Source organism: Taudactylus pleione, unplaced genomic scaffold (assembly GCF_031769625.1).
Source record: "Taudactylus pleione unplaced genomic scaffold, aTauple2 ptg001339l, whole genome shotgun sequence".
In the NCBI taxonomy this organism is placed as follows: Eukaryota; Metazoa; Chordata; class Amphibia; order Anura; family Myobatrachidae; genus Taudactylus; species Taudactylus pleione.
Window position 1 is genome coordinate 2,971,174 of NW_028285739.1, and position 22,939 is coordinate 2,994,112.

Here is a 22,939-nt window from a genome sequence, read left to right on the forward strand (position 1 = left end):
GTAATGTTTCCATCCTGAATTTGGGAACACTGAGGAATTTGTTCAGAGACTTCAAATTGAGGATAGGGCGATGAGAACCATTGGGTTTCTGCACCAGAAACAGTAGAGTAGTACCCCATCCCTCGTTGCGATTGAGAAACGGGAACAATGACCCCTGCTTCCAGCAAGGACTCTATAGCCTCCTGAATCTGCAAAGCCTTGGTTTTGTCCTGAGAAGGACTCGTGCAGAAAAACTGGTGGGGCGGTCTGTGCCGAAAAGACAGGGCGCACCCCTGGGAGACCACTTCTCGAACCCAGGCATCTGTGGTGGTATTGTGCCAGCACTGGGCAAATTGAAGAAGTCAGCCCCCCACTCTGGGGTCCCCCAGAGGGAGGCCTGTCCGATCAGGCAGGTTTACCTTCCTGTTTGGAAGAAGGGCGTCTGGCACTCCAGGCCTGCTTCTTGTGCTTAGAGGCTGTCTTGGTCGCCGACTGCCTCGGGAAGGACTGACCTTTGACCTTTTCCCTGAACCCGAAAGGACCGAAAGGCTGAGATCCTAACCGAAGGAAGGCAGACTTTGATTTAGCCAGAGTATCCACCATTTTGTCCAAGTCTGGACCAAATAGCAACTCTCCATTAAAAGGTAAGGCCTCCAGACCCTTTTTAGAATCCGCGTCAGCCCCCCAGGACCGCAGCCACAAGGACCGACGCGCCGACACAGCTGCAGCCAACACCCTAAAGGTCAGCAGGCTTGCATCTAACGATGCTTCCCCAATATAGGAAGCCGCATCTCTCATCTGTCCTATCAACGCTCTCTGGATATACGGAGCATAGTCCGGAAAGGTATCTTCTAAAGCGTTGGCCCAACTCTTAACGGCCTTAGCCACCCAAGAGATGGCCATGGACGGAAGGGCCCCTGCCCCAGAGAGAGAGTAGATTGACTTTAAACATATCTCCACTTTCCTGTCCGTGGGATCCTTCAGTGAGGAGATAGGCGGTAATGGCAAAGTAGCGCTTTTAATTAAGCGGGTGACATGGGAATAAACCGCAGGCGGGGTTTCCCATTTCCTGCAATGAGCCTCAGGAAAAGGATAGTTGGATGCCAACCGTTTCTGTGGTTGGAATCTCTTGCTGGGCAACTGCCAGGCATCCGCCATATGATCCGTCAACTGGTCGGACAGGGGAAAAACAGTCGAAGCTACCTCGGCCTTTTTAAAATTAAGATACTTCGCCTAGTAGCCGGCACAATCTCCTCTATGTGAAGGATGGCCCGCACCGCCCTAACCAATGCCGGCACATTAATGGAGGACTTAATCTCCACCTCCTGGGCCATGGCATCCGAGTCAGAGTCCTCATGTACCTCTCCGAAGACACATCCGTGTCCGTGAACTGTGCCGCCAGTGAAGCCGTAACGGGTCGCTTGGACGCCTTTGGGGGCAAGTCACTGTGTAACATGGACTGAAAAGCCGACGACGAGACCGCCAGACTCTGAACAGAGCTGGAGAGTACACCCACCCAGGGAGAGGGTACCGCCTGAGGATACCCCTGAAAGGGTACCATTGACTGCTGCGTCACTGCGGAAGACTGTACGTACACAGGCAAACTCGAATAAGGACCCACAGTCTGAGACCCGGGGGGAGACTGCAACAAATGTGGAACACCCGGGGAATGAGGGATGGAAGGCTGGGGCAACTCCCTAGAAGGGACCGCAGTCGGGACCGTCAGACGGTCTGCGATTGACGCCAGCACCTGTGAAAACATCGCCCAAGGAGGATACTGCGCCACCGGGGGTTTAGCGGGACCAGGTACCAGCAGGCACCGCCCGCACAGACCATCCTGTAACAAACCCACCCCCCATCAACCCCTGCCGAACAGCGTCGGCAGGAAAACAACACAGGAGCCACGGAGAGCTCAGTCTCCTCATCAGACATGACAATAACCTTGCAATAAATATGTATCATCGAAAAGAGGTGAGGCGTATGACACCAGCGCACTCCCAAGTATGCAACACAAACAGCCCACAATATGGTACGGAGTAGCACACCACTGTATGTGACGGACCTCACAAATACGTGTTTTATACAAGTGAGGTACCCAGAAAGAACGCCCCTCCCCCACACACCTGCGGGCCGTAGGAGAAGGAAAGGGATAGTTATAAGATGACAGTCAGCAGAAAATTAGCACAGACAGGCTGCACTAGCAAAAGTCACATACCATGCAGGAAGATAATACTCACCGCACCTTTAGCTACAATCAACCTCCCAGATTCAGTGTCTAGGAGGGCTACAGCGCTGCGAACATAGTCCTTTTGCAGAGGAGAGGTACGCAGAGGGAATGGTCCATGCACCGCCTGGGAGATCTGCGTTTTCCACAAGAAAATGGCCGCCGGAGAGCTCTGAGGAGTGGCTGAAGCAGGAACAGCCCAGTGACGCCAGCACGCATGAGAGAAGGCGCGCTGGGCTGAGGGGAGGAGCCGCTAAACCAGGGAAGGCTGCCTCCCCTGGCTAGTAATTAACCCCAGGGACGCTGGTTCCCTTCCAGCAATTATACCCTGGTGGTCCAGCGGTCACACGGGGTATTCCTTATGAAAGGGGAGCCCGCCGCCGGTCTGTCCCCAGAGACCGGCGGCTAAAGACTGCATTACCATGCAGGCAACGCGATGCTCTGCCAACGGCTTACCTGTCCCTGTGACTCTGGCAGCAGTCCGTGGGAGGTCCCAGAGCCACGCTAGTACTGACTCCGGGGTCCCGCTGCGATCCCCAGATCAGTACTGGCATCGCAGTGCCAGCAGGGTTGTTGGACGTCCAAACGGACAGTCTGATGCTGCGCTCTGAAGAAGAAAAAATTAAATAAATAAAATCCTGAGGTGCCTGTGGCTCGTGGGCGCGGTATAAAGGATGGACCCAAGTGTATCATGGGAGCAGCAAAAGCTTTAACTGCATGGTGCCCGTGGATCCAGATCCAGCTATATCCCAAGGTCAACCCTGTGGACCCGTATGGACCCTGAAGTAGAAAGTTGCATTTTGAGTCTTCTGCGACCCCGATGCGCGTTCCCACCGTCGTCTAGTTGGATCGCAGATCAGATGGTTTTGCAAAGAGATCTCAGCTGATCGTTTACGATGTGATACACTCCTATGCATCTTATCCTATGATCTTTATAATCAATCGTACACCATTTGACCACATCCTATGATGAATTTCAAGGGCAGAATTTCAAGGGAAATCGTAGAACTGATTTTACCAGCTTTGAATCTCACCGTGTATGGAGGCCTTTAGAAACAGCAGGTGTACATGAAAGGGCAGAACATGTTGTACATAAACCCCCAGTAAGTACATCTCTCTCCCCAATGCCTGCCTTACATCTGGAGCAGGAAAGGGGCACCACTCTGCACAGATTCGTCACTCCCACACATAGTAGGAGAGTATGAATGCTGTATGTGACCTACCACACAGAAAACAAATTATTAACTGTGAGGTAAATTCCCACCCTGACAGTACTGGCACTGTGAGGGCTGTGAGAAGGAAAAGTATAGGGAAAGTAAAATGGCTGACAGAGAAAAGAAAGTACAGTCAGACAGCACTAGCGTCACATACAATGCAGAATATCCACATGCACTAATGGCACTACCATCAACTACGCAGACCTAAGAGTCTGGTAGGAATAGTGTTACATACGCTGACCTTACAAGGAGGAGAGGTATGCAGGGGGACCCGGGCTCCGCACTGCCGATGAGACCAGCGTCTGTGCCTTGAAAATGGCCACCGGAGAGCTCAGAAGTAGCGGGCCGGGAGGAGCCCGTTGGTCTGTCCGTGCTGACCACTCTGAAGATGAAGAAAAACTTTCTGGGGCAGTTTGAACAGCCCCACTTGTGCAGTGACCCGACTCCGGCCGGGCACCTACAAAACTGAAGGTGCCTTGGCGTGGGGGTGGGGTATAGGAAAGGGGCCCTGATGCATCCTGGGAGTGGAATTTTTTACTATTTGGAGCCTGATGTCTGCCGCCATCGCCTATACCCCAAGGTCTCCTGTTGACCCTGATGTTGAAAACGGGACTGCTTGGTATTTATTTTGGCTTAGGGGTGCCTTCAAATAATTATCTCTGTGCCCCCTAGTGGAGGAAGAAGAAAAATAGACGGAGAAAGAAATAGGGGGTAGATTAGGATATGAGATGGACAGAGTAAGAGAGATGGGGGGTGGAAGGGGAAAAAATATGGGATCACAGAGGGAGAGCAAGAAAAGAAAACCCTGCAGCACCAGTCACAAACGCTAGCAACTCGGTGAATGACAAACAGCTTTTAGCCATATTTAAGATTTTTGTGCACATACTGCTTCACAATACGAATGAAAAACATTTACATATTGGGTAACTAGTTAACACTTACCTCTTGAGTTAGAAGTAGCTGAAGATTTATTATTCTCAGACTTTGAAGTAACAATCTGTCGTACATGCGTACGTGGTCTAGAACTTTGGCGTCTTTGTTTTGATTGCCGACGATTTGGCTTTTTATTCCTCAAGTTAGATTCCTGTTGAGTCAAATGATCTCTAGTTAAAGGTACTTCGTCAACACTAGTCTTAGCTTGTGCCAAAGCAACCTTTTTTAACTGCACTCTTGGTTTCCATTCATGTAGTTTACTAGGACTGGGCTCGTTGTTTCTCTCTTCTAAAGGGTGTCTCTTTTTTGAAATCTGAACTCTAGTTGTCTCTTCTGGGGAACTATAGGTAGTATCATCCACCTGAAAATGTTTTTGCTGGATTTCCCCTTTGCACAAATCATTGTTGTATGTAGTTTTGCCTTGGAATTTTTTTGAAGATCGTTCTTTAAGGGAACTTTCATGGGAAACACCCTGTACATTTTTCTTGTTTACAGACATTTCTTGTGTCACTGTTGCATGTAGGCTTTTCACAGCTTTTGACTTCCCCGGACGTGATAGAATGATCTGTTGCTTCAAGTTCGAGATGTCTACGATGTCAAACTCTTCATCGACACTCTCAGTCACAGCTAGTTAACAGAATGATCAGAGATAACAGATCAAAATAAAAATAACTTGCACAAATATATCTATATAAATTACAATCAGATATATCAAATAGCTATAACTGTATGTGCTATTGGAAAGGAATCCAATGATGTCACAGCATGAATCAGTCCCCTACTTAACTTGTGTTCTCGCACATCTTTGCTGCAGTCACGCCAAACATCCCCTTGTTGGCCTGCTAGGTCCTGTGAGACTCTGCCAGGGCCGGGTGTCCTTTTTGCCGAAAATGTGTTTGTCGCAAAGCGATGTGACTAGGAGGCACAAGGAGACTGTGCTCATCAGTTTGATATGCAACACTTGTATATCAGTGTTTGACTGAGTATCTCTCTGAATCAGCATATGAAGTGCAATGACTGCAGCTTTTTTTCACACCAAGTTACGTTTACAATCTCAACGGCATTGTGACTAAGATGCATTTGTCAAAAACAAAAATAAGACATACAAGGCTAGCAGAGTTGCGCAGGACCTGGCAGCTGACTCACGCCAGGCAAGTCACGCTGCGTGGAATATTGAAAATAGATGTAGAAGAAAACGTCTGTATGTAACAGAATAAAGGAGATGCAATAATGACCATAAAGTTGCCCAAAGGAATATAAAAAAATCTAATTAAAAGTATAAAAATTTTAATTTTTCCTGCATCCATTTATAAATTGAATGCTTGATGAAACAGATCTGAAATTTTTTTCCAGTTTTCTCTCACTGGTAATGTACACTTACCTTTTGACTTAGAAAGTAAAGCTTTATTATTCTCAAAGTTTGAAACAATTTGTTTTACAAAAGCAGTCTTTCTAGAACTTTGCCTTCTTTGTTTTGATTGTGTATCTTCTGGCATTTGTTTGGTTACATTATAGTCTTCTTGAGATAAATTTTCTCCAAATAAAGGCTCTTGGGCAATATCAATTTCAGCTTGTAAGCTTTTCGCAGCTTTTGACTTGCCAGGACGTGGCAGAATGATCTGTTTCTTCAAGTTCGAGATGTCTACGATGTCAAACTCTTCTTCGTCACTCTCAGTCACAGCTAGATTAACAGAAGGATCCGAGATAACAGAACAAAATCAAAATAACTTACACTTTTATGTTTTTTTATTTTGAATATCTAAATTACAAGCAGATCCACCACAACCAACTTCATTAAAGCACAAACTCCACCACAAATATAGCAAATAGCTATCATTTACTGTTGGATAGGAATCAATACTTCAGTACTTCCACATAGTGATCTCACAACATGAATTAGTCCCCTACTAAATATAACAGAATAATGGAGGTGTAATAATGGTCATAATGTTGTCCTAAAGGAATATAAAATAATAGTATATAAAAATGAAGACATTTCCTACATCCATTTCTAAATTAAATTCTTGAGGAAACAGATCTGACATTATTTCTTCCTGTTTTCTCTCATTGGTAATGCAAATTTTCCACTACACTTACCTCTTGATTTAGAAAGTAAAGCTTTATTATTCTCAATGTTTGAAACAATTTGTTCTACAAAAGCAGTCTTTCCAGAACTTTGCCTTCTTTGCTTTGATTGTGTATCTTCTATCATTTTTTCAGTTACTTTAGAGTCTTCTTGAACTAAATTTTCTCCACATAAAGGCTCTTGGGCATTATCACTTTCAGCTTGTAAGCTTTTCGCAGCTTTTGTCTTGCCAGGACGTGGCAGAATGATCTGTTTCTTCAAGTTTGAGATGTCTACAATGTCAAACTCTTCATCGTCACTCTCAGTCACAACTAGATTAAGAGAAGGATCCGAGATAACAGAACAAAATCAAAATAACTTACACTTTTATGGTTTTTTATTTTGAATATCTAAATTACAAGCAGATCCACCACAACCAATTTCATTAAAGAACAAACTCCACCACAACTAAGAGGAGATATGGTAGGAACTTACCTTAGTTATCTCCCTTTCTACGAGGTTCTTAGGGTCCACAGGTGACCTTGGGGTATAGGTGATGACTTAGGCATCGGGCACCATGCAATCAAATTCTTTTCCTCCCAGGATGCACTGGTCCCCCTCCATACCCCGCCTCCCAGCCAGGGCAATACTCAGTTTAGTAGCAAGCCAGAGGCCGGAGGAGAGTACTGTAAGAGAGAAAAGGAAGTCCGGAACATACAAGAATCACATTCTCGCTAGGAAGGAGACAGAGACTGTAGACCAGACAACGTAGCTCCCGTAGAGCGTAAGGGCGGGTGCCCTGTGGACCCTAAGAACCTCGTAGAAAGGGAGATAACTAAGGTAAGTTCTTACCATATCTCCTCTTTTCTACTACGGGCTCTTTAGGGTCCACAGGTGACCTTGGGTATGTCCCAAAGCAGTTCCCCCTAAGGGTGGGTACGCTCCTGTACAGAAAGGAGGACCCGCCGCCCAAAGGAAGCATCCTGAGAGGCGAAGGTATCAAATGAATAATACCTTACAAAGGTCTGTACTGAAGACCAGGTGGTCGCCTTACAAAGCTGTACAGCCGAGGCGCCACGGCGAGCTGCCCACAAAGGAAGAATAGACGTCATAGAATGAGCAGATACAGAAGGCGGAGGCGGAAGGCCCTCCCTAGAGTAGGCCTCCGAAATAGTCAGACAAAGCTAACAAGCCAAAGTCTGCTTAGTAGCAGGCCACCCCCTTTCATGAAACCCAAAAAGGACAAAGAGGGAGTCTGACTTCCTGTAGGGCGAAGAACGGTCCACATAGATACGGAGAGCTCGCACCACATCCAAAGAGGCCTCCCCTACTGAAAGACCCGGCGCAAGAAAGGCCAGACCGACAATTTCTTCATTAATGTGGAATCCTGACACCACCTTAGGAAGAAACCAGGGCGAGTACGAAGCACTGCCCTGTCCTGGTGGAACACCAGATATGGAGAGCAACACGAAAGGGCTCCCAAATCCGACACCCTCCTAGCCGAAGCTATGGCCAGAAGGAAGATGGTCTTAAATGTGAGCCATTTAAAATCCACTGATCCCAGTGGTTCAAAAGGTGGTCCCTGCAAGGCCCGAAGGACAACTGCTAAGTCCCAAGGCTCCACCGGAGGCACAAAAGGAGGCTGAATCCGCATCACACCTTGTAAAAAGGTGCGCACATCCGGCAGAGTCACAATTCATCTCTGAAACCACACAGACAGGGCAGAGACCTGTACCTTCAGTGAAGCCATCGGAGTCCTAAGTCCAGGCCTGCCTGAAGGAAAGCCAGTATCCTGGAAATCCTAAACTTCCTAGGATCATACCCTTTAGGGGTGCACCACTGAAAGTAGGAGTGCCACACTCTGTGGTAAATCCTGGCAGAGGCTGGCTTCTGTGCACTCATCAAGGTGTTAACCACCGCACCAGAGAAGCCCTTTGAAATTAAGAGGGAAGCCTCAAGAGCCATGCCGTCAAAGCCAAGCGACCCAGATCCGGATGAAGAAAGGGACCCTGTGACAACAGGTCCTGACGTTGAGGCAACAACCTCGGAGTGTCTATTGACAGACTCTGAAGGTCTGAGTACCAGTGCCTCCTTGGCCACGCTGGAGCCTCCAGCAGGAGCCTGCTTCCTTCCTGCTTGAACTTTCTGAGTACGCGAGGAAGAAGGGACACCGGAGGAAAAAGGTACAGGAACCGAAAGGTCCACCTGACTGGCACAGCATCGACTAGCAGAGCACCTGCGTCTCTTGTCCTCGATCCATACATTGGTAGTTTGTAATTGTGTCGGGAGGCCATTAGGTCCACGTCCGGAAGAGCCCATCTGTCCACCAAGAGCTGAAACACCTCCTGGTGAAGAGACCACTCCCCTGGATGCACGTCATGACGGCTGAGGAAGTCCGCCTCCCAATTGAGGACTCCGGGTATGAACACTGCCGATATGGCCGGCAGATGGCTCTCCGCCCATGTCAGGATGCGTGACACCTCTCGCATGGCCGCCTGACTTCGAGTGCCTCCCTGGTGGTTGATGTACGCCACCGTTGTGGCATTGTCTGACTGTACTTGCACAGGTCTTCCTTTTAGAATGTACCCTGCTCTTTGAAGAACCAGGAAGACCGCCCTTAGTTCCAATATATTGATTGGAAGAACGGCTTCCTCTAGTGTCCACCGACCCTGAAAAGAGTGGGGACCTGACGGTGCGCCCCAACCCCGCAGACTGGCATCCGTTGTCAGTAGGGTCCAGTCCGGTATCCAAAAGGGGCGTCCCTGGGTGAGATGCTGAGTTTGCAGCCACCAAGCCAGAGACAACCTGACTTCCTGGGAGAGCACCATTGTCTGTGCCTTCAATTTCCGAGGGAACCTGTCCCATCAGGCAAGGATCAATGTCTGTAGAGGGCTCGAAAGAAATTGTGCATACTCCACCATGTCGAATGATGACACCATCGACCCCAGCAATTGCATTGCTGCATGCACAGAGACCTGGCAACTGTGGAGACATCTGCGTACCCGCGTCTGCAACACTGAGATCTTGTCTGACGTCAGAAAGATCCTTTGCTGCTGTGAGTCCAATAGAGCTCCTAGATGCAGCATCCTCTGTGACGGAATAAGAGACGACTTCTCCCAATTTATGACCCATCCATGCGATTGAAGCATCGAGATGGTCACCTGGAGGTGAAGGAGAAGTACCTCTGGAGATCCTGCCAGGAGCAACAGATCGTCCAGATATGGTAATAGTCAGATCCCCTGCAGCCGCAGCTGGGACTCCATCACTGCCATGATTTTTGTAAATACCCGAGGAGCCGTAGATAAGCCAAAGGGCAACGCCTGAAACTGGAAGTTCTGCTGTTGCACAGCGAAACTGAGAAACCGTTGATGCGAAGACACAATCGGGATATGCAGATAGGCATCCTTAATGTCCAGGGATACAATGAAATCCCCCGGTTCCATAGCCAGTATGATAGTAAGTAGCGTCTCCATCCGGAAACGAGGAACCCTGAGAAACCTGTTTAGGCACCTGAGGTTCAGGATAGGGCGGTAGGTCTCATTGGGCTTTTTCACCAAAAACAAGTTGGAATAAAAACCCCTGCCCCGCTGAGACTCTGGTACTGGGACAATCACACCTGCCTTGCGCAGAGAACATACCGCCTCCTGTATTAATAAGGCTTTGTCCTTGTTGGAGACGTCCGAATTGAAGAACTGATGAGGGGGTCGGCTGCGAAACGAGAGGGCATAACCCCGAGAGACCACCTCTCTTACCCAGGCATCCGTTGTGGGTTGATGCCAGTACTGGGCAAACTGAAGAAGTCGGCCTCCCACTGTGGGGTCCCCCAAAGGGAGGCCCGCCCCGTCATGCTGTGGACTTGTCATCCGGTTTAGAGGCTGGACGCCTAGTACTCCAAGCTTGCTTTTTAGGCCTGCTAGTCTTCCTAACCGCCATCTGCTTGGGAAACGACTGGTTTTTAAACCTATTCTGTGCTCTGTAGGGCCGAAAGGATGGAGTTCGGTAAACAGAGGGGACTGAGGCTGATGGCAGCCGAGCCGACTTGGCTGCTGCCAAAGTGTCCATGATCTTGTCTAAATCTGGACCAAATAATACCTTCCCATTGTAGGGTAAAACCTCCAGACCCTTTTTAGAGTCCGCATCCGCCCTCCATGACCGGAGCCATAAGGACCTGCGCGCTGTGACAGCTGCGGCTGATACTCTGGAGTATAACAAGCTGACATCCAAAGCTGCCTCATTCATATAGGTACCGAGTCCCTTATCTTGCCCACCAGCGACAGCTGGTCCTCTGAAGCATCAGGAGACAGGGACTCCTCCAACAAATCCGCCCAGGATTCCACGGCCCTGGCTACCCAAGAGATAGCCATAGACGGTCTGGCCACTGCTCCTGACAAGGAGTAGATAGACTTTAGGCAATTTTCCACCTTCCGGTTGAGTCCTTTAAGGACGCAATGGAAGGCATACGCAAGGTCGCAATTCTGACTAAGCGTGTTACATGGGAATCCACTACAGGAGGTGAAACCCATTTCTTGAAGCACTCCTCAGGAAAGGGGTATGTATTAACCAGACGCTTTTGCGGCTGGAACCGCCTTGCCGGAGTCTTCCACGCCTCCTCCAGACGATCCACTAGCTGATCTGACAGAGGGAAAATGGCTGTAGAACTTTTAATCCTCTTAAACAAGGGTTGTTGAGATTTAACAGCCGGAGGATTATCTTCCTCCTCAATGACCAAAACCTCTTTTACTGCACGGACAAGGCCCGGAATGTAAATACTGGACTTGTGCTGCTCATCCCTTGGGGATAGTTCCGAGTCAGACTCTGGAAGTACCCCATCATCTTCGGACGACCCCTCACCCTCGTCCACATAAGGATGCCGAGGAGATACAGATAGCCTTTTTGCCAGCACCCTAGGGGTCCTAGAGTCAGGGTCAGAGCCTGCAGACAGGATGACCTGAGACCCCTGAAGTACATTAACCACCTACGGTACCAACTAGTTCTGTGGCATAGGAGCTAGAACCAGTGGTTGTTGTGAAGACCCCACTTGGGGGATTATAGGGGGCACAGTCATGCGAACCATAAGCGTCTGCAGTGCCTGAGCAAAGCACGCCCACGGAGGTTCTTGCACAGTCCCGAGGACTGAAGAGGGACCCGGAAGTACATAACACCTACCACATAAGCCCTCACGCAGCACATCAGTCTCCCCAATGCCAGCAGCACAACGCACACAGGACTGCAAGGCGGGGATAGACACCCGGGTATTATCCTCACCGCTGGACATGGTGAAGGATATATACAGATATATATAGGTGTGTAAATAAGGGTACAAGTGTACACCAAAACTGCTTGTGACTAAAACAGCAACTCAGAGGATAACAGAAAAACAGTGTACAGCAATAACTTTTAGTAGAAAGCAAAGCAGACACATTCAGATGTTAGCAAACAGTCACAAACAATGCAGGAGGAAAAACTCTGCACTACCTGGCACTTTAAATCAACCATAAAGCCAATGAAGACTGACAGGGTTAAAAGTGCTGCAAATCTACTTCAAAACTAAAATGGGGTTACTGAAGGCTGCAACTACATACCGAACCCGCGAATCAGTATGCAGGGGAACACAGGACACCAGCTACTCACCGCTGCCTGGGGAAAATGGCCACCAAACGCTTGCTGGGGTGTGGTGCCTGCAGGAGGATTCCACTGTAGCATGGTATGAGAGCGGAACAAAGCCGCGCTGAGTGGTGGGGAGGGGCCGGCTGCTGTGCAGGCGTGCCATCTCACCCGACCAGGCTAAGATCCGCTGGGGACGCCGTGCCCTTCCTCCTCCAGAGTCCGGCGGTTATGTGTCCCTGATGGTCTAGTGGGCGCCAGGGTATGGGGGCCGAGCGCCACTGCTGGCCGGCGCCGGGCGTTACCTACCCGGCGCTAATAGGCTGCCTTGCGCAGGTTCCCTTACTCAGGGATACCGCCCGCTTCCACCTCCCCCCGCTGTGCAGCCCTAGGAGCCGGTGTTACGTGCTAGCAGGGACACTCCGCTCCCTGCCGAGACACTCGGCTCTATGCCGGGACGCGGCTCCGGCGGGGGGAGGTGTAGGAGCGGCAGTCCTGACTTCCACTGGACTGTCAGGGCCGCCGCTCACCCCGCTGACTCCAGTCAGCAGAGTCTTTAATCTTCAGGGGCTTCTTCTACAGCCCCTCTTTAATTGATGTCCGGTGCTCCCCAACCTCTCCGGCCGGGGCACCACACTAAACTGAATATTGCCCTGGCTGGGAGGCAGGGTATGGAGGGGGACCAGTGCATCCTGGGAGGAAAATAATTTGATTGCATGGTGCCCGATGCCTACATCATCACCTATACCCCAAGGTCACCTGTGGACCCTAAGGAACCCGTAGTAGAAATAGCAAATAGCTATCATGTACTGTTGGATAGGAATCAATACTTCAGTACTTCCACATAGTGGTCTCACAACATGAATTAGTCCCCTACTAAATGTAACAGAATAATGGTGGTGTAATAATGGTCATAATGTTGTCCTAAAGGAATATAAAATAATAGTATATAAAAATGAAGACATTTCCTACATCCATTTATAAATTAAGTTCTTGATGAAACAGATTTGACATTATTTCTTCCTATTTTCTCGCATTGGTAATGTAAATTTTCCACTACACTTACCTCTTGATTTAGAAAGTAAAGCTTTATTATTCTCAATGTTTGAAACAATTTGTTCTACAAAAGCAGTCTTTCCAGAACTTTGCCTTCTTTGTTTTGATTGTGTATCTTCTGGCATTTTTTCGGTTACATTAGAGTCTTCTTGAGATAAATTTTCTCCAAATAAAGGCTCTTGGGCATTATCACTTTCAGCTTGTAAACTTCTCGCAGCTTTTGTCTTGCCAGGACGTGGCAGAATGATCTGTTTCTTCAAGTTTGAGATGTCTACAATGTCAACCTCTTCATCATCACTCTCAGTCACAGCTAGATTAACAGAAGGATCGGAGATGACAGTAAAAGGCATTTACACTTTTTTGTTTTTCAATTTCAACAATCTGACATTATTTCTTCCTGTTTTCTCTCACTTACCTCTTGATTTAGAAAGTAAAGCTTTATTATTCTCAAGGTTTGAAACAATTTGTTCTATCAAAGCAGTCTTTCTAGAACTTTGCCTTTTTTGTTTTGATCGTGGATCTTCTGGCATTTTGTTGGTTAAGTTTGGGTCTTTTTGAGATAAATGCTCTCCAAATAAAGGTTCTTGTGCAACATCTCGTAGAAAAGCACCATTTTTTAAATGTTCTTCTGCTTTGCACTCAGTGTAAATTGGTCTTGGATCATCCTGATTTTCTATTCCCTCTAAAAAGTCTTCCTCAACTAAGAAATTTACTGTTGCCATTTCTTCTGGGGAAAAATCCTCATCCAACTGCACATTTTTTTCAAGACTTTCCTTTTGAGGCATTACAGTTTTGAACTGAACATTATGCTTGTGTACAGAAATTTCTGAACTCTCTGTCGAACGTATGTTGCTCCCAACTTTTGACTTAATCAATGGCAGAATTACGTGTTGCTTAAAATCTGAAATGTTGTCAATTTGTAAATCTGCATCTACAGGCTCAACGGCAACTGAAGTAGAAGGTTCAGAGACAATCGATGAAAACCTATTTTTTTTTTTTTTTAAAAACACAAATATAAAAGTCATTTTATCAAGCGGCAGCACAGATAGCAATTTTACAATATCATATACTACCTGTGCTGATAACAAAACACAATGTTAATTAACATGTATTATAAGCTCTCTTAGGGGTATATTTACTTAAGGTCGATTTTGGGGTTTTGAGCGATTTTTTTGTCGGTTTCCAAAATGACCATTTACTTTAGGCAAAACCGAGCAAATGCCCAACTTTAGAACATCGGACAACCAATCGATTAAAAAAAAAAAAAAAAAAAAAAAAAGAAGAGGAGCTTGGGGTCGCCCCCCAAATAAGTAATAAGCCCGGGATCTCTCATCCTGGGTTGGTACTGGGAAATAGGAAGAAAAAATGGTGTGGGGTTCTCAGTATTTTCCAATAACCAACACAAGGCTGAACAAGCCGGGGGATAATGCCATAGAAGAGAGACACAGCCTAGGGGTATGGATATGAAATACCGGCAGAAGGGGTGCCAGCTGTCAAAATACCAACAGCGGCATCCCGATGCTCAGTTTCCCAACAAAGGTATGTAGCTATGCTAACCCTCCCCCTTCTAACCCTAACTCACCCAACCCTGCACCCTAACCATCCCCATTAGTGCCTAAACCTAACCCTCCCCTCTTGGTGCCTGAACCTAACCCCCATGGTGCCTATACCTAACCCTCCCACGCGGCTAACACCTAACCCGGCACCGCTATACTTGCGCTCGGGATGACGGATGTCAGTATCTAAACTGGTGTCAGGTTTTAGGCGCCTATATTTAGTCCTGGGTCGGGATTCTGTCGCGGGGATTCCAACACCCGGCATCCCGTCCGTAGGCAACTTAACTATATCCCGCGTGGGGTTCTCCTACCATAACATTAACTAGTCAAAAGCTGGCCAGACCAGGGCTGTAATTCCTTCGAATTGTGAGGACCCAAAAATAAAACTGGGTCCTCCCTGCCTACATGGAACGAAGGGGAGGATTTGGTAAAATGAGAGTTATGGAAAAACTTACCTTTGTTAATTCGCTTTCTTCGAAGTCCATAGGGTCCACAGGGAGACCTTGGGGTGTAGGTGGTGGATAGAAATCCGGGCACCACGCAGTTAAAGCTTTCAGCTCAGCTCCCAGGATGCACAGGTCCAATCTCCCTATACCCTGCCCCCTAGCCAGATGCACTTCAGTTTGTGACAAGCCAAAAGGTGGATAAAAGAGAGAAGGAAGACTAGTACACACAAGATTCACAATCTTACAGAGAAGGAGATAGAAAAACGGTGACCAGAAACAAAGCCCCACTGAAGCCAGCTGCGTCAGGGCAGGTCTCCTGTGGACTTTGAATAAAGAGTTAACAAAGGTACAGTACCAGTCAAAAGTTTGGACACACCTTCTCATTCAATGTTTTTTTTTTACTATGTTGAAAATTATTTAAATAGATTAATATGAAGACATCAAAACTATGAAAGAACACATATGGAATATCGTAAACAAAATAGTGTTAAACAAATCAAAATATGTTTGATTCCTCAAAGTAGCCCCCATTTGCTTGGATGACATCTTTGCACACTCCTGGCATTCTCTCAATCAGCTTCATGAGGTAGTCTCCTGGAATGGTTTTCCAACAGTCTTGAAGGAGTTCCCAGAGGTGCTGAGCACTTGTTGGCTGCTTTTCCTTCACTCTGCGGTCCAACTCATCCCAAACCAGCTCAATTGGGTTTAGGTCAGGTAATTGTGGAGGCCAGGTCATCTGACGCAGCACTCGATCACTTTCCTTCTTGGTCAAGTAGCCCTTACATAGCCTGGAGCTGTGTTTTGGTCATTGTCTTGTTGAAAAGCAAATAATTGTCCCAGTAAGCGCAAACCAGATGGGATAGCATGGCGCTGCAGAATGCTGTGGTAGACATGCTGGTTAAGTGTGCCTTGAATTTTGGATAAATCACCAACAATATCACCAGCAAAGCACACCCACACCATCACACCTCCTCCTCCATGCTTCACAGTGGGAACCACACATGCAGAAACCATCCGCTTACCTTCTCTGAGTCTCAAAGACACGGCGGTTGGAACCAAAAACTCAACTTTGGCCTCATCAAACCAAAGTACAGATTTCCACTGGTCTAATGTCCATTCCTTGTGTTTCTTGGCCCAAACAATTCTCTTCTTCTTCTTGTTCATCCTCAGTAATGGCTTCTTCGCAGCAATACGACCATGAAGGCCTGATTCACGCATTCTCCTCTGAACAGTTGATGTTGAGATTTGTCTGCTACTTGAACTCTGTGAAGACTTTATGTGGTCTCTAATCTGAGGTGCTGTTAAGTAGCTGTTCTTGAGGCTGGTAACTCTAATGAACTTATGATCTGCAGCAGAGGTAACTCTTGGTCTTCCTTTCCTTGGGCGGTCCTCACGACAGCCAGTTTCATCATAGCGTTTAATGGTTTTTGCAACTGCACTTGAGGACACATTCAAAGTTCTTGAAATTTTCCATATCGACTGACCTTCATGTCTTAAAGTAATGATGGACTGTCGTTTCTTTTTACTGAGTTGAGTGGTTGGTGCCATAATATGGATTACAACAGTAGTCAAATAGTGGTGTCCACTGTGTACTAACCCTACCTCTGCACAACACAACTGATGGTCTCAAACACATTAAGAAGGCAAGTAATTCCACAGATGTTAAATTCAAAACCGTTCCAGGAGACTACCTCATGAAGCTGATTGAGAGAATGCCAAGAGTGTGCAAAGCTGTCATCCAAGCAAAATGGGGCTTACTTTGAGGAATCTAAAATAGAAAACATATTTTGATTTAACCCTTTTTTGTTTACAACATAATTCCATGTGTTCTTTCATAGTTTTGAGGTCTTCAGCATTAGTCTACTATGTTGAAAATAATTTAAATACACAAAAACCATTGAATAAGAAGGTGTGTCCAAACTTTTGATTGGTACTGCAAGTTTTACCATAACTCATTTTCCTCTTCAGGGTCCATAGGCTCCACAGGGAGACCTTGGGGATGTCCCAAAGCAGTCCTTTAAGGGTGGGGATGCTCCTGTGCTGAGAGGAGAATCCGGCGCCCAAAGGAAGCATCCTGAGAGGCGAAGGTATCAAATACATAGAACCTCAGAAGACCACGTGGCCGTCTTACAAAGCTGAACAGCAGAAGCGCCACGGCGAGCTGCCCATGAGGGACCGACAGACCGAGTAGAATGAGCAGTCACAGAAGCCGGAACATGAAGGCCTGCCTGCGTGTAAGCCTGTGAGATAGTCATATGAAGCCATCTAGCCAATGTTTGTTTATTGGCTGGCCATTCCTTCTAGTGAAATCCATAGAGCACAAATAAGTAGTCCGATTTCCCGAAGGGTACGGTAAGGGAAAGCTACGGTCTACATACATTCTGAGGGCGCAGACCACATCCAAAGAGGCCTCACCTGCCGATAGGTCTGGTGATTGAAAGGCCGGGACTATAATTTCCTCATTAATGTGGAAACTAGAAACTACATTAGGAAGAAACTCAGGGCGAGTCCGAAGCACAGCCCTGTCCTGGTGAAATATCAGAATAGAGAAGCGACAAGAAAGCGCCCCTAACATTGACACCCTCCTAGCGGAGGCAATAGCCAGAAGAAAAAGAGTCTTTGCTGGTAACCACTTGAGTTTCACCGAATCTAGGGGTTCAAATGGGAGGACCCTGGAGGGCCCAAAGAACTACTGCCAAATCCCAAGGAACCACTGGGAGGGTGAATAAGGAGGACACCCTGTAGGAAGGTGTGTATATCCGGTATCGGAGCAATCCTACGTTGGAACCATACTGCCAGAGCCGAGACATGCACTTTCAGTGAGGCCAGGCAGAGGCCAAGATCCAATCCAGCTTGAAGGAAGGCCTGGACTCTGGAATTCCTAAATACCTGGGGGGTCGTAATTTCTGGGACAACACCATTGGAAATATGTATGCCACACCCTGTGGTAGATCCTAGCAGAAGCTGTCTTATGCACTCGAAGCATCGTGCTGATGACAGAGCTAGAGAATCCTTTGGACCATAGGAGGGATGTCTCAAGAGCCACGCTGTCAAAGATAGACGATCCAGGTCCGGGTAAAGGCAAGGACCCCGAAACAACAGGTCTGGATGTTGAGGTAACAGGAACGGAGTGGCGATGGAGAGACTCTGAAGTTCTGGAGTACCAATGACACCTGGGCCAGGCTTGGGCCACCAGCAGGAGTGTTCCTCCATCTTGTTTGAACTTCTGAATAACTCGAGGAAGAAGGGAGACTGGAGGAAACAGGTACGCAAACTGGACGGTCCACTTCACTGACAGAGCATCCACCAAGATTGCATCGGCATCTCTTGTTCTGGACTCATACACTGGCAGTTTGCGATTGTGTCGGGAGGCCAAGAGGTCCACCTCTGGGAGGCCCCATCTGCTCACTAAGAGTTGAAACACCTCTTGGTGAAGAGACCATTCCCCGGGATGTACATCGTGACGGCTGAGGAAGTCTGCTTCCCAATTGAGAACTCCCGGTATGAACACTGCAGAAATGGCCGGGAGATAACACTCTGCCCATGTCAGAATGCGCGACACTTAGGTCATTGCTGCCCGACTTCAAGTGCCTCCTTGATGGATTATGTAAGACACCATTGTGGCGTTGGACTAAACTTGCACGGGTTTCCCCTGAAGTATGTTTGGCCAGTTTGAGGGCCCCGTAAACAGCCCGAAGTTCCAATATGTTGATTGGTAGAGTTGCTTCGATTGCTGTCCAACAGCCCTGAAAGGAGTGCAGACCACTCACTGCGCCCAGGCCCGGAGATTGGCATCCGTTTTTATGAGTATCCAGTCCGGGATCCAGAAGGGGTGACCCTTGGTTAGATGAGATGTCAGTAGCCACCAAGACAGAGACAGACGCACCTCCGAAGAGAGCACCATTGTCTGGGCTTTGATCCGATGGGGTAATCTGTTACACCTGGAAAGGATCAGCCATTGCAGAGGCCTGTAATGAAACGGAGTGTATTCCACCATGATGAAGGTGGAAACCATGGATCCCAGCAACTGCATCGCTGAGTGGATTGACACCCTGCGACTGTGGAGGCATCTGTGTACTCGTAGTTGCAATGTGGAGATCTTGTCTGATGTCAGAAAGATTCTCTTCTGTTGATGATCCAGCAGGGCTCCCAGATGCATCATACTCTGTGAGGGATTCAGGGAGGACTATTTCCAATTGAGTAACCACCCATGTGCTTGTAGAGAAGCAATTGTTAGTTGCAGATGGCGGTGGAGCACTTCTTGAGTACCCGTTAATAGAATGAGGTCGTCTAGATATGGTAGCAGCCGGACACCCTGACTCCGCAGATGGGCCGCCATGACGGCCATAACTTGGGTAAATACACATGGAGCTGTGGATAGGCCAAAGGTTAGAGCCCGAAACTCTAAGTGTTGTTTGTAGTATAGCAAACCGGAGAGAACGCTGGTGAGAGGGCATTATAGGTACATGTAGGTATGCGTCCTGTATATCCAGCGATACCATAAAATTCCCAGGTTCCATAGCCAGTATGATGGAGCAGAGGGTTTCCATCTTGAACCTTGGCACCCTGAGGAATTTGTTCAGGGATTTGCGGTTGATAGGCCGATGGGACCCATTTGACTTCTGAACCAGAAAAAGAATAGAATAATAACCAGTCCCTCGCTGAGATAGCGGGACTGGTACAATTACTCCTGCTTGCAGCAAGGACTGTAAGGCTTTCTGAATTTGTAAGGCCTTGTTCAGGTAAGGAGGGCCTGTGTAGAAAAACTGGTGGGGTGGACATCGAAGAAATGAGAGGGCATACCCGTGAGAGACCACTTCTCTTACCCAAGCATCCGTGGTGGTTTGACCCCAGCACTGGGTGAACTGAAAAAGTTGACCTCCGACTCTGGGATCTCCCAGAGGGAGGCCCGCCCCGTCAGGCTGAGGGCTTATCCTCTGACTTTCCAGCAGCAGGGCGTCTTGTGCTCCAGGCCTGATACTTGGGTTTGGCGACCTTGTTGGAAGCTGACTGTCTAGGAAAGGACTGTCCCTTGGGCTTTCCTTGGGGACGAAAGGACCTAAAAGAAGAGGTTTGAGGCTTTGATCTGTGTAGTGCTTCACCTCCGCAGTAGATTAACGGAGGGTTTGCCGTCAGTTCTGCTGCGGTATAGGGGTTTGAAGTCCGACAGGTAACGACATTGGATGTCAAATGACAGTCAAAACCGATGCATAATAAATGCTGTTGGACTGCAATCCAAAGGCGATACCCATTGTTGACAGTCTGTTATGAAATGGAGTCAAAACCAACGATTAGAAGATATACCTCTTAGTATTAACTAATACTCTTATATTGTATAAACTTTGTGAAAGTGACTGCCTTATTTCATGGAAGAATATGTATATATTAATCCACTTCAACTGTGCAACTAATCTGGTCTACGTAACTTTAAAATTACTGGAATATGTCAGATAGTGCTCTAATAAATCGTACCTGTGTTGTACATGTCGAGGTGTAGCTGTATTTATGAAGACTTTTGGATCGAGCAAATTCCCTGTATGGGTCTCCTTTTGTCTGTAGCTGTTTCTACATAATTTATATAAAAGAAAAACAGGTGTACAATGAGATATTATGTATACATTAATGAGATATTAATGATATATGTGTGTGTGAACATACATATACTGTACGCACTCGTACACTACCAGCTAAACTATATATATTTCAGTTGTAAGGAAAGGCCTTTTCCATGGATATAATGGGTTAAGAACAGCTGTTCTGCGGCACTGGAAGTACGTTAAGCATTAAACATTTCCTACAGGTGTCCCAACTTCTGTAACATCTGTATAAAAGTAATGTTGGAACAGATTGTTAAATACATTAAATGCATACATATATGCTTACAGATATAGGCGGCACAACGAAGTTCAGTAAAAGCCTTTATTTCAGCGCTTTTATCAGGAACAACAAGGAATTATAAAACACACACCTGTTATAACCCCAACCACTTTCCATGCTCCCATCTCTGCCACACTAGGCCATCGCAGGGAGGCGACATCAGCACTGTGCACCACATTACCAAGACAACTCTTCCCAAATGCACAACAATAACACACTGCCATGCAGAGCAGCACACAAGTGTAATGGAAAAACCTACAATTCTCAGCAATAGAATACAACCAAATGATACAATAGAGGAGATGTAGCAAGAAGTGTAAAGAGTAATGAAGTGGACCAGTAGAGAGGCTGACCATAGTAACCATTCAGCTTCCAACTGTTACTTTATAGAATATACTTGATAATGATAAATGCTACCTCAAAGCTGATCGATTGCTATGAGCAACTTCTCCACTGGTTCACTTCTCCACTCTTTACATCTTGATACATCTCCCCTAATATATCTTCAGACCACATGAAATATCACAATAGCCCTGCACAAATAATAGGAATTTTGGTCAACTTACAGTCGATTCCTTTTCTCTTAAGCAAGCTGGAGAACACTCAACAATGGGATTGTAGGTTGGGGCTGGAGCTTAAATTAAACTGTAGCTTTAAATCCTCCTCCGCCCTGCAATACCACAATTCCAGTACTTCTTTAAAACAGTCCAGAGAAGAGTAGCAGGAACCACGTGAAACTGTTAGAACAACCAAACAAACCAGTAGGAAAAAAACCGTCAAGAACCAAAACCTCACACGACTCAGCGTGAGGGAGGGATCGCAGTGTTCCCCAGCCTGCTTAAGAGAAAAGGATTCAACGGTAAGTTTACCAATTTTCCTATTTTCTCTTGCAGCAAGGTTGGAGAACACTGGACAATGGGACGTTCAAAACCGCCCCCTGGGGAGGGAACGCTCAGACTGCCTGACTGGAGAACTGTACACCCAAAGTGGGTACCGCCAGAAGTAAAAAACATTAGGACAGGGGAGCAGAGAGCCGCATGACAGATCTGTGCCGCCAAAGTCCTGTGTCACGCTGCCCAGAAGATCGCCACCGCCCTAGAGGTATGCGCCAACACCCGGTCTGTAGTGAAGGCCGAGCGGATCCAATGCACAAAAGGTCTGCTGAGCAGCCGGCCAACCCTGTTCATGTGTGTTATGAAGAACCCGCAGAGAAACAGTGCGGCATTCCAAAGAATTCTTGTCCAAGGACATCTGCAGAACTCAGCACATCTAGCAAAGCCAGATCATTCCAGTCCCTGGAAGTCGCCGAAGGAGGAAGGACCACAAGACAATATCCTGGTGCTAGCGAGAGCCCGAAAAAAGTGTCGGCTGGAACACAAAAAATGTATCATCATAGAAGCAGAGAAGAGGAGACTTGCAAACACTAAACACGGAACCACTCCGAGTTGAAGCTATAGCCATAAGGAAGACCAAGTGCCAAGTAACTAACTGAAGCTCCGCTGAACGTTAAGACTCCAATAGAGTCCGTGTGAAAGCCAACAGAACAGAACTACATTAAGATTCCACGGCACCACCTGCGGATGAAACTGTGGTTGAATACGCACCACCCCTCGTAAAAGGGTATGGACCCTCACAAGAAAAGTTAAACACAGCTAGAAATAAAGGCCGAAACCTATACAGTCACAGAATTAAGTTGTAAATCGGCCTCCAAACCCCTTAGAAGGAAAGCCAAGAGACGTGAAAGGCAAAACTTGGGAGGTATGAACCTATACCTGTTCTCAACACAAGAGGTAGAGTTTCCAAACTCTGAGGTAAATCGCTAGACGAAAACTGGAGTCTGGTCTCACAACATAGAGCGGACCACAGAGAGAGAAAAACCATTCACTGTCCAATGTTCGGTCACAAAAAGCTGGTCGTGAAAACCAACCAAGCAATATCCTTGCATAGAAACCGACCCTGTCGCAACCGGTTTGGTCGAATTG

General features: G+C 47.2%; 2 protein-coding genes across 6 annotated transcripts in view; both read right to left on the reverse strand.

Annotated features, from left to right (window-relative positions):
* CENPC (centromere protein C) overlaps positions 1–22,939 on the reverse strand; it is a 250,358-nt gene that overhangs the window by 147,157 nt on the left and 80,262 nt on the right. For 4 of the 5 annotated variants that reach the window (XM_088463308.1, XM_088463307.1, XM_088463310.1 and 1 more), the window contains 6 exons: positions 20,553–20,645; positions 13,494–14,062; positions 13,089–13,388; positions 6,451–6,750; positions 5,735–6,034; positions 4,363–4,980 (listed from right to left, as the gene is read on the reverse strand). In XM_088463308.1, coding sequence (XP_088319434.1) covers positions 4,363–4,980; positions 5,735–6,034; positions 6,451–6,750; positions 13,089–13,388; positions 13,494–14,062; positions 20,553–20,645 — 2,180 coding nt within the window. The remainder of the gene's footprint in view (positions 1–4,362; positions 4,981–5,734; positions 6,035–6,450; positions 6,751–13,088; positions 13,389–13,493; positions 14,063–20,552; positions 20,646–22,939) is intronic. The other variant, XM_088463309.1, reaches the window with a different exon arrangement.
* On the reverse strand, positions 8,359–9,550 carry LOC148443051 (uncharacterized). The gene is made up of 3 exons (XM_088463304.1): positions 9,421–9,550; positions 9,224–9,300; positions 8,359–9,087 (listed from the first exon to the last, which is right to left on the reverse strand). The coding sequence occupies exons 1-3, from the start codon at positions 9,548–9,550 to the stop codon at positions 8,359–8,361; spliced, it is 936 nt and encodes a 311-aa protein (XP_088319430.1).

Excerpts from the sequence above, each read along its gene's own strand:
- LOC148443051 (XM_088463304.1), bottom strand. The coding sequence starts at position 9,550 with ATGGGTCATAAATTGGGAGAAGTCGTCTCTTATTCCGTCACAGAGGAT. Across the intron at positions 9,301-9,420 it reads TCTCAGTGTTGCAGACGCGG|ACATTGATCCTTGCCTGATG; the intron begins GTACGCAGATGT and ends AGCCCTCTACAG. Across the intron at positions 9,088-9,223 it reads GTGCTCTCCCAGGAAGTCAG|GGTCGGTGGACACTAGAGGA; the intron begins GTTGTCTCTGGC and ends CACTCTTTTCAG.